Source organism: Anomalospiza imberbis, chromosome Z (genome assembly GCF_031753505.1).
Source record: "Anomalospiza imberbis isolate Cuckoo-Finch-1a 21T00152 chromosome Z, ASM3175350v1, whole genome shotgun sequence".
NCBI lineage: Eukaryota > Metazoa > Chordata > Aves > Passeriformes > Viduidae > Anomalospiza > Anomalospiza imberbis.
Window position 1 is genome coordinate 37,234,445 of NC_089721.1, and position 22,079 is coordinate 37,256,523.

The 22,079-nt window shown below is 45.6% G+C and overlaps 2 protein-coding genes and 1 long non-coding RNA gene across 3 annotated transcripts in view; 1 reads left to right on the forward strand and 2 right to left on the reverse strand.

Moving 5' to 3' along the window:
* The window catches only part of LOC137464472 (E3 ubiquitin-protein ligase BRE1A-like), a 121,436-nt gene extending 107,065 nt beyond the window's left edge, over positions 1-14,371 (forward strand). Inside the window, exons 2-10 of the mRNA XM_068175846.1 lie at positions 9,683-9,734; positions 10,251-10,421; positions 10,549-10,716; positions 10,834-10,981; positions 11,148-11,330; positions 12,559-12,677; positions 13,501-13,647; positions 13,829-13,906; positions 14,222-14,371. Of these exons, the coding sequence (XP_068031947.1) occupies positions 10,600-10,716; positions 10,834-10,981; positions 11,148-11,330; positions 12,559-12,677; positions 13,501-13,647; positions 13,829-13,906; positions 14,222-14,356 (927 nt within the window). The 5' untranslated portion in view covers positions 9,683-9,734; positions 10,251-10,421; positions 10,549-10,599 and the 3' untranslated portion in view covers positions 14,357-14,371. The remainder of the gene's footprint in view (positions 1-9,682; positions 9,735-10,250; positions 10,422-10,548; positions 10,717-10,833; positions 10,982-11,147; positions 11,331-12,558; positions 12,678-13,500; positions 13,648-13,828; positions 13,907-14,221) is intronic.
* Positions 1-22,079, reverse strand: part of LOC137464475 (uncharacterized) — a 269,516-nt gene that overhangs the window by 8,611 nt on the left and 238,826 nt on the right. The window lies entirely within an intron of this gene.
* LOC137464469 (glutamate receptor ionotropic, NMDA 3A-like) overlaps positions 20,737-22,079 on the reverse strand; it is a 65,436-nt gene continuing 64,093 nt past the window's right edge. The window contains 1 exon segment of the mRNA XM_068175843.1: positions 20,737-21,433. Within this exon segment, the coding sequence (XP_068031944.1) occupies positions 21,097-21,433 (337 nt within the window). The 3' untranslated portion in view covers positions 20,737-21,096.

Genomic DNA, 22,079 nt, shown 5'->3' on the forward strand with positions numbered 1-22,079 from the left:
CCAGGTCTGGGTTGGGCATCCAGAAGTTTTTGTGTATAAATTATCTGAAAAGTCAAGGAATAAGAAAAAGGGACGAGCGGAGGATTCGTTAGTAGTCCCACCGCCGTATGCCCCTCCACCGAATGTGCCTCCTCCCCCGAATGAACCCCCCTCATCCGGAGAAGAAGACTCAGGTGATGATCAGCCCTCTGGCTCCCGGAGGGAAGGGGGCCCAGTAACACGCAGTCAAACGAGAGGCAGACTGTACCCTTTAAGGGAAATGCCTATGGGAGGGCCACAACCGGGGATAGGGTTTATCTCTGTTCCCCTAAGCTCGGGAGATGTCAGAGATTTCAAGAAAGAAATGGGAAGTTTGCTAGAAGACCCCCTGGGAGTGGCTGAAAGAGTAGATCAGTTTTTGGGTCCGAATATGTATACTTGGGGGGAGATGCAGTCCATTTTAAACATTCTATTTACGGCAGAGGAGAGGAATATGATTAGAACCGCAGGGATGAGAGTTTGGGATGCCGCACCGGGACATGCTAATGACCCAGCAGATACCAAATGGCCCCTCCAGAATCCTAACTGGGATAATCAAAATGCAGCCCACAGGGCTAATATGCAGCATTTCCGAACCATTTTAATCAACGGGATTCGGGAATCGGTTCCAAGGGGCCAGAATATTAATAAGGCATTTAATGATAGGCAAAAGAAGGATGAGACACCTACGGAATGGCTAGAGCGATTGAGAAAGAGTCTCCAACTCTATTCAGGATTAAAGTTGGGTGAACTGGCAGGACAGGCCATTCTCAAGGTGCAGTTTGTGTCGAAATCCTGGGATGATATTAGGAAAAAGTTGCAGAAATTGGAAGACTGGCAGGAAAGAGACCTATCCGAGCTTCTCCGGGAGGCCCAGAAAGTGTATGTCCGGAGAGAGGAGGAAGGACACAAAAGACAGGTTAGAATGATGGTTGCTGCGGTACGTGAAAGCAGGAAGGGAGACGAGAAACAGAAGCGGGTCCCTCCGAAGGGGATGGAAGGGAGAGATAGGCCAGGGAGGGGTGAGGGGAAGACTTGTCACTACTGTGGCAGGAAAGGACATTTTAAGAGGGAATGTAGGGTTAGAATTCGAGATGAGAAGGAATTCAAAGAAGATTAGGGGAATCAGGGGCTCTATTTTATGGGGACCCGGAGATATCACAAAGAGCCCTTGATAAAATTAAAAGTGGGTCCCCAGGGCCAGGAGATGGAATTCCTGGTCGATACTGGGGCGGAAAGGTCGACCCTTCGGTTTCTACCCCCGGGTTGTGAGCTATCCCGTCACACTGCTACTGTAATTGGGGCAAAAGGGGAACCATTTGAGGTACCTGTTATTAAAGAAGTAATAGTGGAATCAGGAACCAAAATGGGGGTGGGAAACTTTTTACTGGTACCTGAAACAGATTTTAATCTTTTGGGAAGGGATTTGATTGTAGAATTAGGGATCCGAATTGAGGTAGTAGAAAAGGAGCTGATGATAAGACTTTGTCTGCTCTGGGTGGAGGATGAAAAGGAAATAAATCCGGAGGTTTGGTATAATCCGGACACAGTAGGGAAATTGGCAATAACTCCTTTTACGGTAAAAATTAAAAACCCTGAAATTCCAGTCAGAGTAAAGCAATATCCCATTTCCTTAGAAGGACGAAAAGGCTTGAAGCCCGAGGTCGAGAGGTTAATAGACAAAGGATTACTGGAACCATGTATGTCCCCCTACAACACCCCTATACTGCCAGTAAAAAAGGCAGACGGGTCTTATCGATTAGTGCATGATTTAAGGGAAATCAATAAACGAACAATTGCCCGATTCCCAGTGGTAGCTAACCCATATACCCTGTTAAGTAATCTGGGGCCGGAAAATCAGTGGTATAGTGTTATTGATTTAAAAGATGCATTTTGGGCATGTCCTCTAGATGAGGCCAGTAGGGACTTTTTTGCCTTTGAATGGGAAGACCCCGACACGGGGAGGCGACAACAATTAAGGTGGACGGTATTACCCCAAGGGTTCACCGAGTCCCCGAACTTATTTGGACAGGCCCTGGAGCAAATTTTGCAAGACTATAATACAGACCCAGAAGTGAAATTGATTCAATATGTGGATGACCTGCTGATCGCAGGAAAATGTGAAGACAAGGTCCGAAGGGAAAGTATAAAATTACTTAATTTCCTAGGACTAAAAGGACTAAAAGTATCTAAAGCAAAACTGCAGTTTGTAGAGGAAGAAGTGAAATACTTGGGGCATTATTTAAAGAAAGGCGAAAAAAGGATCGACCCGGATCGGGTACAAGCGATCCTCTCCCTTCCTTTACCACAAAGCAAACGACAGATTAGGCAGATATTGGGGCTCACTGGGTATTGTAGACAATGGATTGAAAATTATAGTGGAAAGGCAAAATTTTTGTATCACAAGTTGACCCAGGATGGACACCTTAAGTGGACAAAAGAAGAGGAATCCCAATTCCAAGAGCTAAAGGAAACCCTGGTTCATGCCCCAGTTCTTAGTCTTCCAGACTTGAACAGACCTTTTCTTCTATTTGTGAATGTTGCAGATGGAGTGGCTTATGGGGTACTTACTCAAGAATGGGCAGGGAAAAGGAAGCCAATCGCATATTTATTGAAAATCTTAGACCCTGTGAGTAGAGGATGGCCAGGCTGCCTGCAAATAATTGCAGGAAGCGCGATGCTGGTAGAGGAAACGAGGAAAATTACTTTCAATGCAACACTGAAGGTACTGACCCCACACAATATACGGGGTGTAATGCAACAGAAGGCAGAAAAATGGATATCGGATGCGAGGCTCCTTAAGTATGAGGGAATTTTGCTGGAAACCCCGAATTTCACTTTAGAAACCACTTCCCTGCAAAACCCAGCCTCGTTTCTTTTCGGGGAACCGGAAACTGACACCTTGTCCCATGATTGTGTAATCACTATAGAAGAACAGACTAAAATTAGACCCGATTTGGAAGAAGAAGAGCTGGAGGGGGGAGAGAGGTTGTTTGTGGATGGTTCCTCTAGGGTAATCGAAGGCCAGAGAAAATCGGGATGTGCTATAGTGGGAGGGCCGAATTTGAAAATAATTGAATCTGGTGCCTTAGATAAATCCTGGTCTGCCCAAGCCTGTGAATTATATGCAATATTGAGAGCCCTAGAATTACTAAAAGACAAAGAGGGCACTATATATACAGACTCTAAATATGGGTATGGAATAGTGCATACATTTGGGAAACTGTGGGAAGAAAGGGGCTTAATGAACTCACAAGGGAAAGACTTAGTGCATCAAAGGCTAATAGTGGACCTCCTAAAAGCCTTGAGGGGCCCCTCTAGAATAGCCATAGTCCACCTTAAGGGACATCAGCGGGGGATGGACTACCGGAGCAGGGGCAATAATGCAGCAGACCAGGAGGCCAAAAGAGCTGCACTACAGATATTCATCTTAAGAAAGGAAAAACAGAAAAATCCAGGGGAAGCCACAGGAGATTTGGGAGTAGCTTATCAAGAAAAGCTTGTGTTTACTAGAGAAGAACAAGACAAGTTCGAAAAGTTGGGAATAAAAGAGATATCAGGAAAATGGCAATTGAATGATGGTAGAGAAGTCTTGCCGAAGGCAGTGGCTCGACAAATGCTCAACAAAATGCATCAGAAAACGCACTGGGGTGCTCAAGGGCTCGTAGACCACTTTGCCACTCAATATATGACCATAGGTCTTCATGACCTGGCAAAGAACATCACCAGGGGGTGTCCAACTTGTTTGCGGGTAAATAGGAGAAATTTAAGGAAATTGCCTCTGGGAGGGAGGCCGGTGGCAAAGATGCCCTTTGCGCACCTGCAGGTGGATTTCACTGAACTTCCTCGGGTTGAGAGAGTAAAGTATCTTTTGGTTATAATAGACCACTTAACCCACTATGTGGAGGCGTTCCCCACGGCGCAGGAAACAGCCCGAACAGTAACTAGAATCTTATTAGAAGAAATAGTACCCCGATATGGAGTTCCCCAGACCATAGACTCCGATAAAGGCCCCCACTTCACCTCAAAGATAACACAATTACTGGCAGACGCCCTGGGTATAAGATGGGAACAACACACTCCTTGGCAACCCCAAAGTTCGGGAAAAGTAGAAAGGATGAATGGGGAAATTAAAAAGCAACTGACTAAGCTAGTATTGGAAACTAAGATGTCATGGGTAAAGTGTCTTCCATTAGCATTGTTAAATATTAGAACTCAGCCACGGGCTGATGTGGGGGTATCTCCATTTGAAATTCTATACGGGATGCCCTATTCCCTTGAACGAGTTTATACCAATCCGAATATTGCAGATCAAAGCATCAATAAATATTTAAGCATACTAATGAAATATAAACAACAATTATGGGAAAAAGGAATGTGGGCTCAAAGACCACCACTAGATCTTGTATTACATCAGGTACAACCTGGCGATTGGGTCCTTGTCCGAGGCTGGAGGGACGATTCACTTACTCTGAAGTGGGAAGGACCATACCTCGTCCTAATTCCACTGATTCGGCAGTCCGAACAGCAGAAAAAGGATGGACGCATGCCAGCCGAATTAAAGGACCAGTGGATCCTACCCAGTTCGAACCTGGATCCCAGCAAAGGAAGGACTGGAGAGTTAAAGGGAGACCAGGAGATTTGAAGCTTACCTTACGGAGAGAGGACTCACAGCTTTGATGGACCTTGCGGGTTTTGAGGACCTTTGGGTGGGGGACAATTGGGATTTGCAGAAGTGGTTCATTGGAGACTCCGAAGCTCCAGGTTATTGTAAATATTTAGAAGATTTAGCAAATCAACCTTATTATAGGCCTGTAAGACTAGAGAACCGAGGGGAACCTTGGACTGGAGAGAGTCACGCCAATCAAGACGACATTAGAGTGAAATGTAGTTGGCTAGACTGTAATTGTTATCCGTTTGTATGCTTTATTTGCAAAATTTGTAACAAGCGGTGGTGGACCCATTGTAGGAGGGGAAGGGCTCCTAAAAGCGTGTGCCAGCGTTGCTGGAGAGTGCAGCGTAAAGTCACTCAGGAGGTACTAAATTGGAAAGTAGCCAACCGGGAATTAAAGGCAGGTACCCCTGCCTGGTGGGAAATATTTACAAAAGGAATAAATCCTGACTTTCATTGCTATCACTCCAACGAACCCTCGGGGCCGTTCCTAACCGACATAGTAATAGTCAAGTGTCGGAAGCTCTTTAAAGAGCTCAGGTGTGACATCCCACAATTAAGAGAGCATAATTGGAATACTCGAAGATACAAGTGGAAGAGGGAAGGCATAACCCCTGAAGAATATCCCTGCTGTCGAGAAGATGGTTTACCCTGTAGCTTGTAGCAACCAAGTTGACAGGCAGGACAGAGGGATACCTCACGGTGGGGAAAAGAAATGCCCCTCTATCCAGTGGAGAATGTCGACCTGTATAATAGAAATCCGACCGGGCTCACAGAGAGATAGCACAAGAGAGAATTTGAGGGAAAATAAGAAGCTAATGTCACCAATGACCATATCCTACAAAGGATTCCACCTAGCTCTGCAGTTAGTTATATTGCTCTTAAGATGGCATGTTTGTGCTTGTAAATCGCATGAACCTTTTAAATGGACTTTAAGCAGGTGGGAGACTCATGACACCCTACATGAACTACAATCTATCATTTCTTCCGGGGCACCGAACTTTGTTGCAGGAGTATGCAACATGACCCGAGCTCCCTCTTGTGGGAAGCTTTTGAATATAACATCGTTCTATATGTGCCCGGCTTCAAACCCAGGGAAGGCATACTGTCATTGGCCAGGGCATTATTACTGTGCCTATTGGGGATGTGAAACTATAGCATTTGGGTTTACCCCAGGAGGAGGACCTGACAAGTACTTGAAGGTCAGCTATGGCCCTTTCGGATGTAAGAAGCCTGCGGCATGGATTCCTGGTTGTGTAGGGACGGTTGACCAGTGTTGGGGAAACTGCACGCATTTCTATTTCAATGTCACCCAACCTGATGACGTGGGATGGTTGGTAGGAAAAACTTGGGGAATTAGACATTGGCAAGAGGGAACAGACTTGGGAAATTTAATCCAGATAAAAAAGGAGCCGATTCCCCATGATCCCAGCCCGGTGGGTCCGAACCCAGCAATAAATGGAAAATTAGGCGTTAATGAAACATATTCAGGTGGTAATGAAAGTTCGGGGAGTACCTTTGAGAACACTACTGGTTCAGGTCAGCAGGTGCCTACTAAAAAATATACGGCATTGTGGGGAGTAATGCAAGCCACCTTTACTGTCCTAAATCATACCTATCCAAATCTCACCAAGGGGTGCTGGCTCTGCTATATGATAAACCCTCCCTTTTATGAGGCCATAGGAAATTCCGCCAAAGCTAGAAGAGTTAATGGAACAAACCCTAAAGAATGCTTGTGGAAACAAGGGAAAGAAGATAGGACCCCAGGAGTAACCTTAGCACAAGTAAGCGGGAAAGGGAGATGTGTGGGAAGAGTGCCTGTAGATATGCAGCATTTATGCAACACAACAACCAGCATTAGAGGGGGTAATAAAACAGCCAAATGGCTTTTACCTGCACCCAATACCAAGTGGGTATGTAACACCCTCGGAGTTACCCCTTGTTTGTCCATAGACCATTTCAATGAGAGTTCGGACTATTGTATACAAGTACTAATAGTCCCCCGCATATCATACCACCCCAGGGACTATGTATTAGAACATCAGATAACTCCTGAGCACCACCTAGTAAAAAGAGAGCCCTTGACGGTTCTCACTGTAGCTGTATTGCTAAGCGTTGGGGGGGCTGGGGTTGGGACCGGAGTAGCCTCCCTGGTAAATTAACAGCAAGGTATGAGAAATTTGCGCATCTCAGTAGACGAGGATTTAAGCAGAATAGAGAAGGCAATAGATGGGCTGGTAAAATCGGTAAGATCATTATCTGAGGTTGTGCTACAGAACAGGAGGGGATTAGATCTACTGTTTTTACAACAAGGAGGCCTATGCGTGGCCCTGCGGGAAGAATGTTGTATGTACGCAGATCACACTGGTATTGTAATAGATACTATGGCAGAGCTACGCAAGCAAATTGAGCAAAGGAAGAAAGAGAGGGAGTCCCAGCAAAGCTGGTACGAGACCTGGTTTACTCACTCCCCTTGGCTCACAACTCTCTTATCCACAATTGCAGGACCTGTAATTTTACTGATTTTGGCGTTAACCTTTGGCCCCTGTATTCTTAATAAAGCAGTAGCCGTAGTGAAGAGCCGTTTAGAAGCAGCCCATTTGCTGATGATTCGTACTAAATATGAACCCCTTACGGGGGAGGCGGGTGAAGATTACTTAGAACTTAGCAGGAAAGAACTAACCCGCTTTAACGAACAAAAAGAAGGTTAAAAAGAAAAAGGGGGGGGAATTGTAAGAGATAACATGACCTTTTTGTTCGTATGGAGATGTTTCAAGAAACAGGCTGAGATAAGAAACAGGCTGAGGTCAGTCTGTTCTGTAAATATGTAACCGCAAAGGCATGTGGGCGGACCTATGTTGCAATGGTATGTGCTTGAGAAATCCCCAGGTTTCAAGGACAACCGCGAGGAAGATGAGGCGTCTTCATCCTACGACCACCAAGAGGCAGAGGAACGACCACCTAGCAACAGGGGGCGCAGGCGCAGATCATACTGACACGTACCCGGAAAGACGACAGGATAAAAGGGGACGGACTCAAGTGAATTGCGCGGCAGTTGGCGGAGCGCTGACTCGCCTGCCGTCCAGCGCTGCTTTGCTTCCGCTTTCATACATATACTGTAATCAATAAATTTCATTGATTGGCACAGATAGCCTCTTGTGCTCATTCATAACAGTACTTATTAATAAAGATTATTCTTTGCCTTCTGAAGATGGAGTCTCTTCATTTCCATCCCTGCCTCAGCAGTGACACATGTGGCTATGCACCCAGTGCTGTTACTTTTGCTTTATCCCTTGTACACCTTTCAAAATTTTAAAGAGTGAGCCTCGTTTCTCACACTGATCAAATAGTTGCTGAGACTGCTGGAAACTCCTCTGACCACCCTGCCAGCCAGCATACCTACCAGAGGATATTTAATCCCTCCTGCCCAGGGCATCTCAGTAAAATATAAAATACACCCAACATCCCTGGAAAGGACATAGACCACCCCCCCCCCCCTTCCCCACCCACCCCCCGGCAACAGCTGAGTCACCTGGAGCAAAGGGAGGATCCCAGAGACCTCTGGCAGAAGCCTGCTTTCTGAACATCTCCATTGAGCAGTTGATTACCTGTTGTCTCTTCTGAAAACCCTGCCTGATGTCCCTTAACTGCTCGTATTTCTACCTCTTTAGGCAAATTCACCACCTCCAACAAGTAAGTAATTGAGCTTTCAGGAGGGAACATTTTTTCCTGCAAGTTAACCTAAACCTCATTCCCTCTCAGCTTTCATCTCAGCTTTCCAAAAGCCTGTAAAACCCAGGCCCATACTTGGAATCTGTAAACATTCTACCACCAAGCTAACTTGAGTGTGGAATTCCAGCTAAAGTCAGTGCTGATGCTAAGAGAAGGAAAATGGTTCCATGACAGTTGTCTTTTTAAATTTGAGGTGTAATTTAATGTTTCTCTTAAAAGATACCTCACAGGATCCCCATATGTGCTGTTTCAATCACTCACTTAGAAATAATCTTTATACTGTTTTGCATATGATGAAGGGCACTGCCGAGCTGAAATGCTTGTGAAATGCTGAGATTTGGCAAAGTAGTGTACCAGCTTCATCTACAAAAGGCAATGGCCTTGTTGCCTTCAGTAGAACTGCTCAATTCAAGCAGGTAGGAACTGGAAGGTTCAGTTCATAACCCCTAGTTTGACTGTCAATGCCATTATAGGCTTAAATTGAATGAGTCAGGTTTTACTGACAGGGTCTGCACTTCATTCACTTCTGGTTTCATTCAGTCTAGAGGCTGGCACAGCACCAGTGGCTGTGGGAGAAGAATGCAGCTCACGTCTAGTGAAGATCTGATTGGTTCCATGTTTCATCTCCAGCCGCTCCATTTGTATTGGAAACCTTTTGAGGATACACTTGTAATTTTGCTCAATAATATTTTAGGGAACTACAGGAAATACTGTTCAGACATGAGAAAAGCCTTTTTTAATGTTGAGGATGATCAAGCACTAGAGGGGCTGCCCAGAGCCATGGCTGAGTTTCTGTGCCTGGAGATGCTCAGGCTGCCTGGACAGGGCCCTTGGCAAGCCCTGGACTGGACCTGCTTTGGCTGAGCCTGCTTTGTGCAGGAGCACAGGGCAGGTGACCTCCTGTCCTCCCTTGCAGCCCCAGCTGTTCTGTGATTCTCTAGTAGTCCAGAGCTTTTCAGACTGGATTGAGTTAGGAATAGGTTCTCTTGAAAAATGTTTGCATCTCTCCTGGTACACAGCAAAACTCTTGGAATGGGTCTTTGCAAGCCTTGGCTCCAAGTTGCTTTTCAGTTCTGTAGTTTTGTGAGCTCTCTAAGTACAGAGCTCCTTTATTTCCAGGGTGTTGCTGCCCTCAGCTTTGATTGGCTTTGTGTGCAGATTCAGTAGGAACAGTTTGGTTGTTGTGCAGTGAACCGGTGCCGCATCCACACTGTCTCAGTTTTTTTCCAAAGTCTAACCTGGTTCATTTTTGTTATGCAGAAAAACAGAGAGTGAACCTGGATGAAGATTTTTTTGCAAAGAGGGTGATAAGGTACAGTGCTTCCATTCTAACATTACAGAGCAGTGGATATTTTCCCCATGGACTTTCTGCTTGCAGTGCAGGTCCTGCTGGTGTCTTTTGCTGCTAGTGTTGGACCAGAACGTGTGAGTCAGCACAAGCTGGCACAAACTCCCAGTTAGAACACAAGGAATAGATTTATTTCCATTACCTTGCTACTTGTGGGATCCCCAAAGCAACACCTGGGCAGAGGTGCAGTATTAGAGACGTGGGCACCCTTAGACTCGGCCTGTGCCAGAGGATCACTGGCTTGTCAAGGGTTACTCCCAGCTGCAAGGTCACTTGAATGATTTACAGTCCTCCTTACCAGTCTTCCACTTTTAATCCATTCCTCCCAACAAATATTTTTCAAAATCTTTCTGGTTCCATGATTTTCTCTGTTTTGGGCATTTTGTTACCGTGATGGGTCAGCACGTTAAAATCTGCAAATCAAATTGACCTCGTGGATGTGTATTTGGTGGTTTTTTAATAGCGTTCTTTAATGTTCAGGGAGAACTTGGAGAAGGTGGGAATCTGTACACTTCAGCCACCATATCTGGAATTGGCAATAAACGGACGGCTGGAAAGCCTGGCCCTTCTGCACCTCCAGAGAAGAAGGCAGGGGTTGAAGATTCGGGCACCACTGTGGAGACCATTAAACTTGGTGGTGTTTCTTCAACAGTATGTCTTCCTTGCATACCCCCACTCCATCCACCTTTTGGTTTTTTTCATCTGGAGGCAGAAATGTCTCTGGGGTCAGGTTGAGTCCTTCTGTGACCTGGCCTGTGTGCCGTGTGCCTGTGCCCAGGAGGAGCTGGACATCCGGACACTGCAGACCAAGAACCGGAAGCTCGCGGAGATGCTCGACCAGCGCCAGGCTATCGAAGATGAGCTGCGGGAGCACATTGAGAAGCTGGAGCACCGGCAGGCCACCGACGATGCCTCTCTGCTGATCATCAACCGCTACTGGAATCAGGTTGGTAACAGCTTTTGTTACTTCATGTACAGTTTTCTTGTCTCCCCTGTACCACTGCAGTCCTTTTGTTCACATCCATTCTTTACCTTGTCTTGCCTTGCCTGTCCCATCATTCAGTTTGATGAAAATATCTGCATCATCCTTAAACGCTTCGACCTGGACCAAGGTCTTGGAGACCTTTTGTCTGAAAGAAAAGCACTGGTGGTGCCAGAACCCGAACCAGACTCTGACAGTAACCAGGAGCGCAAAGATGAGAGGGAACGAGGTGAGGCACCTGTCTGGGGACAGTGGGAAAGGTGGATTTCAGCTATGGACAATGCTGATACCCATTTCTAAAGGCTGACTGAGACTTTTTTTTTTTGTGATTGTAAAGAGCAGTGATGCTACCTTCTAGAACACACTTACTTCTTCTCACTTCTTTATGTTCCCAGGGGAAGGACTGGAGCCAGCATTCTCCTTCCTGGCCACTCTAGCCAGCAGTACCAGTGAGGAGATAGAATCTCAGCTGCAGGAGCGTGTGGAGTCCTCCCGCCGTGCTGTTGCCCAGATTGTGACAATGTATGACAAGCTACAGGAGAAGGTGGATGTGCTGTCTCACAAGCTGAACAGTGGAGGTATGACCAAGGTGGCAGGTATTCAAGAATGCTTATCTGCCCCCACCTTAGACCTGATCCTGCATTGTGGACATTAAGGTCTAGTCCTTCTCACATGCATGTGTTTTCCAAAATGAATTTGTTTGACTTTCCAAACTCTTGTTGTCAAAAGCTCTTCTAAAGGACCATGTGCCAGAAGTGCATTGTAGCTACCCCTGTATTTGAATGCTGGGGGCTGTGCTCAGAGTGTTGGGCAGCTTGTTTCTGCAGTACTGTGTTCATGTGGCTGAGAAGTCAGAGAGCAGTTGAACCTTCCTAGCCAGAGGTCCTCAGCCTCCACATGAAATGCTTCATGCTTACAAGTAAAGAATGAAATCAGCATTGCAAACTGATGGTGGACTCCTTCTTTGCAGTTTCGTAGAGGGTGTAGGAATAACAAGCTGCTCAGTTTCCACTGAGTCCTGAGCAAAACTGTACCTATCTCATGGTGTGGTGTGCTTAGTGTAGCTGTCAGTTTTGAATGTAGCAGAGTTCTGCAGAAAAAGCCAAATGACCAGCTTCTAAAAATTAATGTAGCAGATTCACTTCAGACTCAGATGACTGTTGAAAAAACATCATTAGCTTAAGGTTAGATTTTGAATCTTTTGAAAGAAGCCTTGTGTGGAATATCAGCTCATGCTTGATGTGCCTTCTGTGTGCTCTGACCAAGTCTGGCATTGGTGTAGGGAAGTGTTGCTGTCCTTGGCTGGCAGTCATAAACTGTAGTAGCTTTGACACTGGTGCCATGTGAGCCTGTCCTCAGGTGCTTGTGTTTCACCTGTCACCCTGGTGCTGTTGTTGTCACATGGTGTCATGGTGTGTTGGCCTGGTGTGTCACCCTGGGCCACCTGTTGCAGCAGGTTTCTGCATGAATTTGGGCAGCACTGGGGCGTCCCTGGGTTCCAAGGGCATGCTCTGGGTTGCTGGCACGGACACAGCTGAAGTGATCTCTGGTGAGAGGGGATGGCTCCCAGGTCAGAAATGGGCAGCACTGTTAAACTGCAGAGCCTTTTGCTTACGGAGTGCAGGTCAAAGCTCTCTGTGGAGGGAGATCAGGCCCTCAGGAAGCACGCGTGGGAGAGGTAAAGTAAACTGAAGTTAGACCCAGAAATCTCCTTTTCTGTTTCCTTATTTCTCTCTTTGCTGTTCAGGAATTAAAATCAGTGTTCATTGATTTCCATTAATTTCCTTTCCTTTGTGCACCTTTCAGATATTTCACTGATGGAAGAAGCAGTAGTGGAGCTGAATACCTACCTGTCACACGAGAATGGACGGCTGCAGGAACTGGCTGATGTTCTTCAGGAGAAGCACAGAGTCATGTCTCAGGAGGTATAAAAAGGAGAGAGAAAGAAATCTGCTTTGGGGAGCTGCTTAGCATCATTTATGGTTCCCATAGATTGGAAAGCAGCTCATTTCCTTGGAGAGGCACAGGAGGAACATGATTTGAACATTATGAAAAAGGTTGTTGTGGAGAGCTGTACATAGATTTTCTATATAAATCAGATTGATTTGCTTGTTACATCACTAAAAGAAAGGATAGAAGCAAGTCAGTGAACTGAATGGATTTAACTTTTAAAGGAAAGGGGAGAGCAGGGGAACTAGGGGCAGATGATGCTGAGGTGGCTGTGTAGATACCTGGAACAGTGGAGGTGGCATTCCTGTCATTCTCAGTTACTTGGTTTCTCTGTGGTGTTTGGCAGTGTAATGATGCCAGTTACAGGATGATCCCAGTTGTTAAAGGATTCACAGTATTAGCAGCATTTGTTTGAGAGATTTCAGTTTATTTAAAGATTGTGTTAATGCTGGTCTTGCCCAGCGTTAGACCTCTGAGCACTTAGGTGCTTGGTAGTGTAGATGGACATAGGGATTGAAAAGATTAAAATCAAAAAAGCCTTTGAATTAGCTGAGGTGGCTGCCTCTGTATTCTGCCAGATATTACCAGCTTCCCGCTCTTTCTCTATTTTCTGTTTTGTTTTATTTTTGTTGGTGTCTTGGGATTGGGCCAGTGTAAAATTCAGGACAGTTCATGAATAGTCTGTCACCACAGCAACAGATGAAAAGCACATGATGAATAAGAGAAATGACTCCTGAGCAGCATCAGGAAAAATTGGCACTATGCAATGTGCTGGCTGAAGCACTCCTTTGATTGCAGTTCTCCAAGCTGCAAGAGAGGGTGGAGACAGCAGAATCCCGAGTGTCTGTCCTGGAGACCATGATTGACGACCTTCAGTGGGACATTGACAAGATCCGCAAGAGAGAGCAGAGGCTCAACCGCCACCTGGCCGACGTCCTGGAACGAGTGAGCGCTGGCCAGGAAAGCTGGGAAGGGGAGTGATGTTGGATGGGCATGTGACATCCTCTCTGGGACTTTGCTGGGAGAGCTGAGACCCTGCTGTGTACCTTCTTTGGTCTTGGATCTGCTGCATCACTCTTGTCGGTATTTCACTGGGTCTTGAGGAAATCTCTTGCATTTTTTGCAGGTAAATTCCAAAGACTACAAGGTGTATGGAGCTGGGAGCAGCCTCTATGGGGGAACAATCACCATTAATGCCCACAAGGTGAGGTCAGGAGCTTGGCTGTGGGCAAGGGCAAGAATACAGTCAAGGAGAACAAGGGCCACAATTTGAACAGAATTTAGATACATATTTTAGATCATTTTTAGATCCTGTGCCACAAAGCTGGGTGACTCTGGGTAAGCCATTTTGTCTGTGTATGAGTTTTCTGCTTAAAACACACCTGGTGGAATTAGACTCGCTTGGTCAAGTGACCTGACTTCTCAGTCTGTAATTGCTGTTACTGCATGATCAGATAGTTCAGTAGCATTCTCAGGAGACACATTAACAGTAGGATTTACAAGCAGTTTATCCCAACAGTTTGAGGAGATGAATGCAGAGCTGGAAGAGAATAAAGAGCTTGCTGGGAATCACCTTAATGAACTGGAGGAGCTACATCAGGATCTTGAGGAAGTAACAACACAGAATGAAAAGCTCAAGGTGAGACATCTGTAGCCGTGTGAGGGTGAAGGTGTCCTGTGGGATGGGCTGCCCTCAGCTTTGCAGTGGTGTGTCTGCAGAAAACCTCATCAGCAGTTGTGAGCCTGCTCTTCCGCTGTGTTGCACTTTGCTCCAGGTACAAGTCAGCGAGTCTGGCTCCACTTGCAGCTCAGCGCGTTGGTGACACCGTGTGGCCACCGTTGGAAACTACTGGTTTCCTGCCCGTGTCCCGTTCTGATCTTTAAGTCCATTTTAACCATGTCTGGTTAAAACTGTTTTCACCTCTTTACAAGTAGTGATCCCTCCTCCACCTTCCCCACGTCCTGTGCAAGTGGAACCAGAGAACAGAAACAATCAGGGAACTTGTGTGGGGAGAGAGGCTCTTGAAAGAGTCAATTAATTTCTGTCTTTCCCACTGTGGGGGATGGCTAGATAGGAAACAGCCTATGAGTTTGTGATGTTTTAAAGGTGGTAACACAAGAAGCTGTTGCTCTGTGGTAGATAAGTATATAATGGAGAGAATAATCCAAATTTCATCTTGGTGGTCAGTGCCAGTTATAAGAAATGTCTGTCTTAATAACCTAAATCCAGAGATCTGATGCTGGGAACTGTCTTGAGACACCTCTGAATTCTGTTTATCCACATGAGTTTGTTTTGAGAGAAGCGGTCTTTAGCTTACAGCTTTTTTTTCCCCTCCCTAATTAGTTTTAAGCTGAATGCATGTATATATGTGTCTGTTTCACTGCTGCTAGTCACAATCATTTGCTAACTAAATTTATAAGGAGAATTCAGTTCTGTACCTCTGGGGTTTTTTTAAATTTCTCTTTCTGTCAGTCATTACATTAAAATTTAGTAGAAATGCAGAAATTACATTAAAACAGGCAGAAAGGAAAGCAGGAATATCCCTGTGAAGAGGAGCTGGGGAGAATTCAGCAGTGACCTCTGTTTAATATGACAATTTGTGGTATTAAGGGCACTTGGTTATAAAGTCAGAAGAGAACTGGTGAAGAGAGATTGTTAGAAATAGGTATCGTGCAGTTCTGTCTAGTTCAGCTATAAAACTGCCTCTGAACACTTTAATAGAGAAGACATGGGAGCTGGAAGGCTGAAAATACGTTAAGAAGAGAATTGGATGATCATTTGTGTTTTTGTAAGAGATGTGCGTTGCAGTGTGCCAAGGTTTGGCTCTGCCCAAAGGAGTCTTGAAGCTAAATGATTAAAACTTGTTGATAATAAGGTAATAACAAGGGACTAGAGACCACTAGAGCTGTTGTTCTGTGTTTGGTCCTTATATACTGGTTTTCTTTCTCAGGCCATGGATGCAGCCCAGCTTGCAGATGATCTGAAGGCCCAGCTAGAGCTGGCTCAGAAGAAGTTACATGATTTTCAGGAGGAGATTGTGGAAAACAGAGTAACTAGAGAGAAGGAGATGTTCAATTTCAAAAGGGCTGAGGTATATACCCTATGCACAATCCTTCAAGATCTGTCTGCTTTAGTGTCCTTCTCCTTGTACACTGAGCTTGCAGAGGGTTTCAGCTGAACTGCTCTTGGTATCCAGTTTCACTTTGATTTTGTCTTCATCACATCTTGGCTCTTTCAGATTTTGTCCCCTGATAACTGACAACACTTGTAGCATCAGATGATCATGTTGTCTCTTGGATTATAGGGGATGAAACTATGGCTGGCATGACTTAGCCTAGTGCACTTTCTCTTTGGTCCCTGAAGAAGCTGACAGAGAATGTACTGCTCCTTCACTTGGTCTCCTGTTTTTCTGCAGGAAGATATTTCTAGGTTGCGCAGGAAGCTGGAGACCACAAAGAAGCCTGACATGGTTCCCAACTGTGATGAGATCCTGATGGAGGAAATCAAGGATTACAAGGTGAGTGTCTGTGTCCATCAGCTTCCCTTTTTACTTTAGTCAGAAGGTGTGTAGGCACACTTTCAGTGTCTGACATCTCTCGTCTGTCCTCTGGCACTGGAGAAACCACATTGTCCTTCTGAGGAATGGAAGTACCTACATGTCGAGACATCTCTGAGCACAGCAGCTGGGCTGCAGGGCCCCTCACAGCTCTGTGTGTCTGTGTCTCTGTGTGTGTGTGTGTGTTGCAGGCCCGCCTGATGTGCCCGTGCTGCAACATGCGTAAGAAGGACGCGGTGCTCACCAAGTGCTTCCACGTCTTCTGCTTCGAGTGTGTGAAGACGCGCTACGACACACGGCAGCGCAAGTGCCCCAAGTGCAACGCGGCCTTCGGGGCCAACGACTTCCACAGGATCTACATCGGCTGAGGCCCTCTCAGAGCCCCTGCTGGTGCTGAGCCAGCCTCCTTCCCTCCCTCTCAGCTTCTGCTGCCTGAGCTGCAGTGTCTTCTGGGAGGAGCCTTCAGGGTCTCAAAAGAAATACACTCTGGATCTTGCTTCCTTTCTTGGCCCTGTCCCTTTGGTCATGCCCTCAGTTTTTGTGTGCTCTTTGTGCCTGAGAGGAAGTTTCCCATCCCTTGCTTTCACACTGCCAAGGTGGGAACATGCAGCTGAAGTGCTGCCTTGGTGGGATGGAAGCTGAGCTGCAGCAGAGATTAGTGAGAGCTTTATTTGAGGGCTCTGCTTTGGATGCTAATTAAGTCCCATCAAGGAATGGCACTGCTCCTGGGAGGGGAGTGTTTCCCAATTAACAGTCCCAATAGGAAATGAATCTGTAGACTCAGTGGAGCAATTCCTTAGGTACCTGTGCACCTTCCTGAGTCAGGGTAAGAACCTTTGAGGGCTGGTGCACTAGGAAACCCTACCCCAAACAAACACATCTAAATATCCACAAGAGGAGAAAGGAGAGATCTTGGAGACCCTTAGAAAACAGCATTCCACTGACAAGCCCTGGTTGATGTGCTCACCTTCCCCTAGGCTGAAGCATTGCTGTCATTGTCCTTCTCAGAAAAGGGCTTTTAGTGGCTCCTTTGCTGCAGCTTTACCACAAAGATTGACCTTGTTAGGTACAAATTCTTATTAAAGCTGTTCTTTGGTTTATTTTTCTGGTTCTCCTGCCTCTGGTACTGTCTGCTCTCCCATCCTTTGCCCAGTTTTTGGAAACATTTCTCACAAGCTTTAAACTTCTTCAGTAGAGACACTTGATCTCTTCCTTCCTCTCATTTCAAAATATGCTCAGCTAGAACAACTTTTGTCCCTTTGGCTCTATCCCCAGTAGCTTATACCTGACACAACAGGAGGGCCAGGATGCTGCATTATTTCTGCAGCCATTTTGTCATGGCTGCTGGGAATTTTGGCAGGGATGTGGTGTGGCTTAGGGTCTCAGTGCTCCCTGTGCTTGGAGCATTTGAAGCCTGTTCCTAAAATCAAAACGGGAACTTGTTGATTTGTGACATTTCTTCCTGGGATGTAGTGTTTAAGTAAACTTAATTTGCGTGGAAGGTGCACCTCTCAGAGGTTTGTCTCATGGGTGTCACTTCCCTGAGGCATGGAATCTCCTGCCTTCCTCCATTCCCTCCCTGCAGGAAATACCAGATACAAAGTAAAAGGAGTTCATCACAGACTCTTACACTATTCATTATCTTGGGGAAAACATTCAGAATATATGAGTAAAGCCTTGTAAATGATGAGGAATCCTGAAAAGTGAGAAGGAGCACTGCATCCTGCCTTTCCAAGGGGAACCTGGGCTGCTGAGAGTTCCTGCAATGGCGTAAGAGCTGTTAGAAGGAATGAGAGTAGAACCCGCTTCCCTTTCCCTGGAAATTGCTCCCGGGATTACAGGTTCTGGCAGCAAGTTGGCTAAGGAATGATGTGGTAATGCTGCTGGTAGATTTTGGGGTACAGATGCTTCTTCATCACACCAGGACCTGGCTCATGAATAAACTGTCTGGCTTCAAACACCTTTGCTACAGCAACAGGAGTTCCTTTTACAGCTGTGAACAGCAGCCTGAACTTTGCAGCCCCAGCAGAGCTGCAAAGCCCCTCTGTCCATCCCCAGTCACTCTTGTATCACTTTTCTACGGAAATGAGCTTTGTGTGAACTCTGCCCAGGTTGGCATCCCTCTGCTCCTGGCAGGAAATGGATACTTCAAACAATTTGTATTAGTTCCATGGAGGTGTTTGGAAACTCCTGTTCTCCCTTAGCAAAAAAAAAGTCTTGGTTTTGTTTTAAAACAAAAGCTTATTTCAAGCTCATTTTGGAAGTGACTGAGTTTCTCTCGGTGGACATAATTTTAACACTTAGAAACAATGAAAATTTTGGTTTTGTTCTAAAGTAACAGCTTATTTCAAGCTCATTTCTGAAATAACTGAGTTTCTCTGTGCTTTTAATTAAACCACCGAGAAACAGAATGTATGGAAATAATTAAAATTTATCAGGACTAGTAAGTATTGGGGTAAAAAAAGTAAAGCAGTGACGGTATTCTTTATGAAAACATTCTCTAAATTCAGTGTCTGAGACAAGAAAGAAAAAACCTCATCTCCAGTCTCCTGTGCACCTGCTGTCACAGCAGATCCTCCCCTCTGCCACAGTCTGCAGGCACTGATGTGCCTATGCCACTCCCCTTCCCACAGAAACCCACAGCAATCTCTTGTCCCCAGGGGATCAGGCTGGAGCAGTGGCTGAACAAGAAAACAGTATGTCTTTGTTGGGCAGCAGTAAGTTGAGTCTTTTCGGAAAAGGCACAGTTGGTGATGCACTAATTCAGAGCAATCTGTATTTTGCATTTGACATGGGAGAAACTCCTCAGACAGCCACCAGAAATAATACTTGTTTAATAGTAGTTATTAGGTGGTTGACAGTTTTCCATTTATATTTTTGCTTTTAGATGAAGTCTGATTTGTTGAAGGATTTGGTGTTTGGAGCTTTGAAGCAAAACATTTTTGTTTAAGATATGATTAACATTTTAAATTTTTTTTTTATAATATGTTTCTGGGCTCGTGTGTAGAGACAAGGACATAACAGCCTTGATAAAAATACTTACAAAATTGGCCTGAAATACTTCTTTCCTAGTGTATTGATGAAAAGAGCAATATTCATGTGTTCTACACAAGTCATGTTGGAGGTTGTGAGGTACCAGATGCTACACAAAGAAAAAGCTCTTTCTAGAAAACTGATTATCTGAAGGGGGGAGGCAGGGGAAGGGAAGGCAAAAAAAGTAACCTCAGTGCCTTGCCCATCAAGTTTGTCAGGAATGTGGGGACATCCCAGATCTATTATACCTACCAAGGTGCAGGCCTGTGGATCCCACTTCTTTGTTTTACATCCTAATTTCTCTTCCCCGTGTTCCTGCACTGGAAGGAGCAGACACACAAAATCAGAGAACAAGCCCTGAGCAGGGAACAAACAGCAGCTCTTGAGGCTAATTCGTCTGGGTCTCACTGTGATCAGCTTTTAGTGCTGATGCAGAGCTTTTCATATACAAGGGCTTTTCAAAGATTAGAGATGCAAATAGGTAGAATGTCTTCCTCAATTCGCCTGCAGCCTTTGAACTACACCTAACAAGAACACCCCAGGCAACATTTCTGCAGATGGCAGGAGATACAGGGAGGGGAAAAATTACTTTGGTGACTTATCTGGGAGACCAAAGTTAAGAGACAGTGTTACAAACTTTCTTTTTCTCTGTAATACAGGATGTGTTGAAATGGTTTTTAAAAATTGGTAGAAAACATATTTAAAAAACAAAGTCTGCTGGGTTGATGAAGTGTTTATTCAGATGCTGAACAGCTTACACTTCCTTCCCCTCATCACGCATTCAGTACATTGCTGCTGAAATCACAATTCTCATTCTTCACCCAGGGGGTGGTTTTGGTGACTCCTTTTGGTTTTGGTGGGACCTTGGTATCTGAATAAATCATGGTCCAGAGCCCCTGTAGTCACCTCATCTGTGAGAAAGGACCTTATTGTCATCTTAAGACAGAGAATATTAAGGGAGTAGTTTCACACTGGCAAATATTTCAATTTTGAGGTAAATACTGATTTATAATAGTGCCCCCTCTCCCTTCTCATCCTTGTCCTATGCCACTGTGAATCCATCCCTTCACCTGTCAGTGCAGTGTTTGCACGGCTTCTCTCTGGGAGGGAGTGGAAGCCCAGCCTAGGCTTACAGGCAGACAGAAGTGGTAGTTTGGTTTTTGCCAAGTTATTTTAAGCTGGGTGAGTTCCTTCACCACAGCCTCAGAGCAGCCACTCCTCTGTTTGTGCTGACAGAGCTGAGGAATGATGTGTGGTGGGTTTGCCACCAGGAATTTGTCTTGTGAGCCTGTGCCAGGAGGGAAGGGACTGCCAACACAGAACAGCACCTGCTGTAAAGAGGCATCCGTGAGGAGCCTTCACATGAACAGAGACTAGACCCACACAGAACACAACAAAAATGTACCAACAAAGGGACATACTGCCAATGTCCCTTGGCATTGGCACGGGTTTAAACCTTTTTTTGGTATCTTTTTTTTTTTTTAATTAATGCACAGAAAGGGCTAAAAAGTGGAATCTCACTGTACTGTCAGGTGAAGAAATGAGGAACTCTCATTGGGATGCTCCTTGTCTCTCCAGTCCCTTGGGAATGGCTGGTGTTTTCCAGGAGAATAAGAAACTTGCTCTGAAAGGAGGAGAACTCAGGAGGGTGGCAGTAGCTGTGGGCTGCTGCAATTCTGCTCTCCTGAAGAGCTTATTGCCTGGTTTATTTTTGCACCCCTTTCTGGCATTACAAAAGTGTGTTACAAATTTTACAGAGGAAGGGGAGAAAGGGAGAAAAGGGGAAGGGCACAGGGATGCTGGCCTAGAGCTCTGCAGTTCTGTTTGTCCGTGCATACTCTTCCAGCTCTGATTTCCTGTCCATGGCAAGTTGCAGCTCCTGCTTGATGATTTCGATCTGCTTCTCCAGCTCTGTCAGCTCTTGCAGCACTGAGGTGCTCGCAGTGTTGAGGGACTCTGCTTTCCCGTTGGTGGTTAAGGAAGGTGGAGCCTCTCTCTTCCCCTGTGGCAGGGGGAGGTCCTGGTGCTGATGGATTGTCACCTCATTTTGCCCCTCATCGGTGCAGATGTATTTTTTTTGGTGGCAGTTGCCCAGGTTGGCTGTGTTCCACACCGCATGCTGGGTGTTCCCCCCATGGACCCTGAACAGAGAAAGGAGAGTTAATACCACATCAGAGCCTGCTCTTGTGTGTGCAGACCTCTCCTGTGAGCCATCCTACTGGAAAAATATAAGACTGCTGTTACATGTTATATAGAAATATTATTTCTTTATTCCTGGAATTATGTTTTCTTTAATCATAAATCATTAATGTACATGACCACATTTTTGTGATTTAACCATAGCAGAGGCTAGAACAGAACCCTGAATGTCTTCTTCCCCAAAACTTTTTTTTCAGTTATGAAATTACTCAGCTGCAAGTCAGAAGTCAGGAAAATCTGAGTCCTTCAAAGCCTCTGAAAGCTTTTGTGGTTGCAGTGTGCAAGTTTATTACAGTGTTAGTCCTTCGCGTCTTACTACTCTGTCCTGGTTTGGGCATTTGTTCTCACGGAGAAGGAAAGAGACTCCCTAGAGCTGGTGTGGAGAGCTGGAGGGGGAAGCTTTGTCCTTTAGTCTTGAAGTCTTGCTGGGGAGTTGCTTGTGCTCTGGGGGACGCACACCAACGATGTTTATCCAAGCCTTGCAGGTTCATTCCTGAGCTTCCTGACACACCACAGAGACTTAGGGGCTGTCAGATTGGGGCACAAATTCCCATCTGGGAATTTTTCAAATGCTTCAATTCTTTTTCC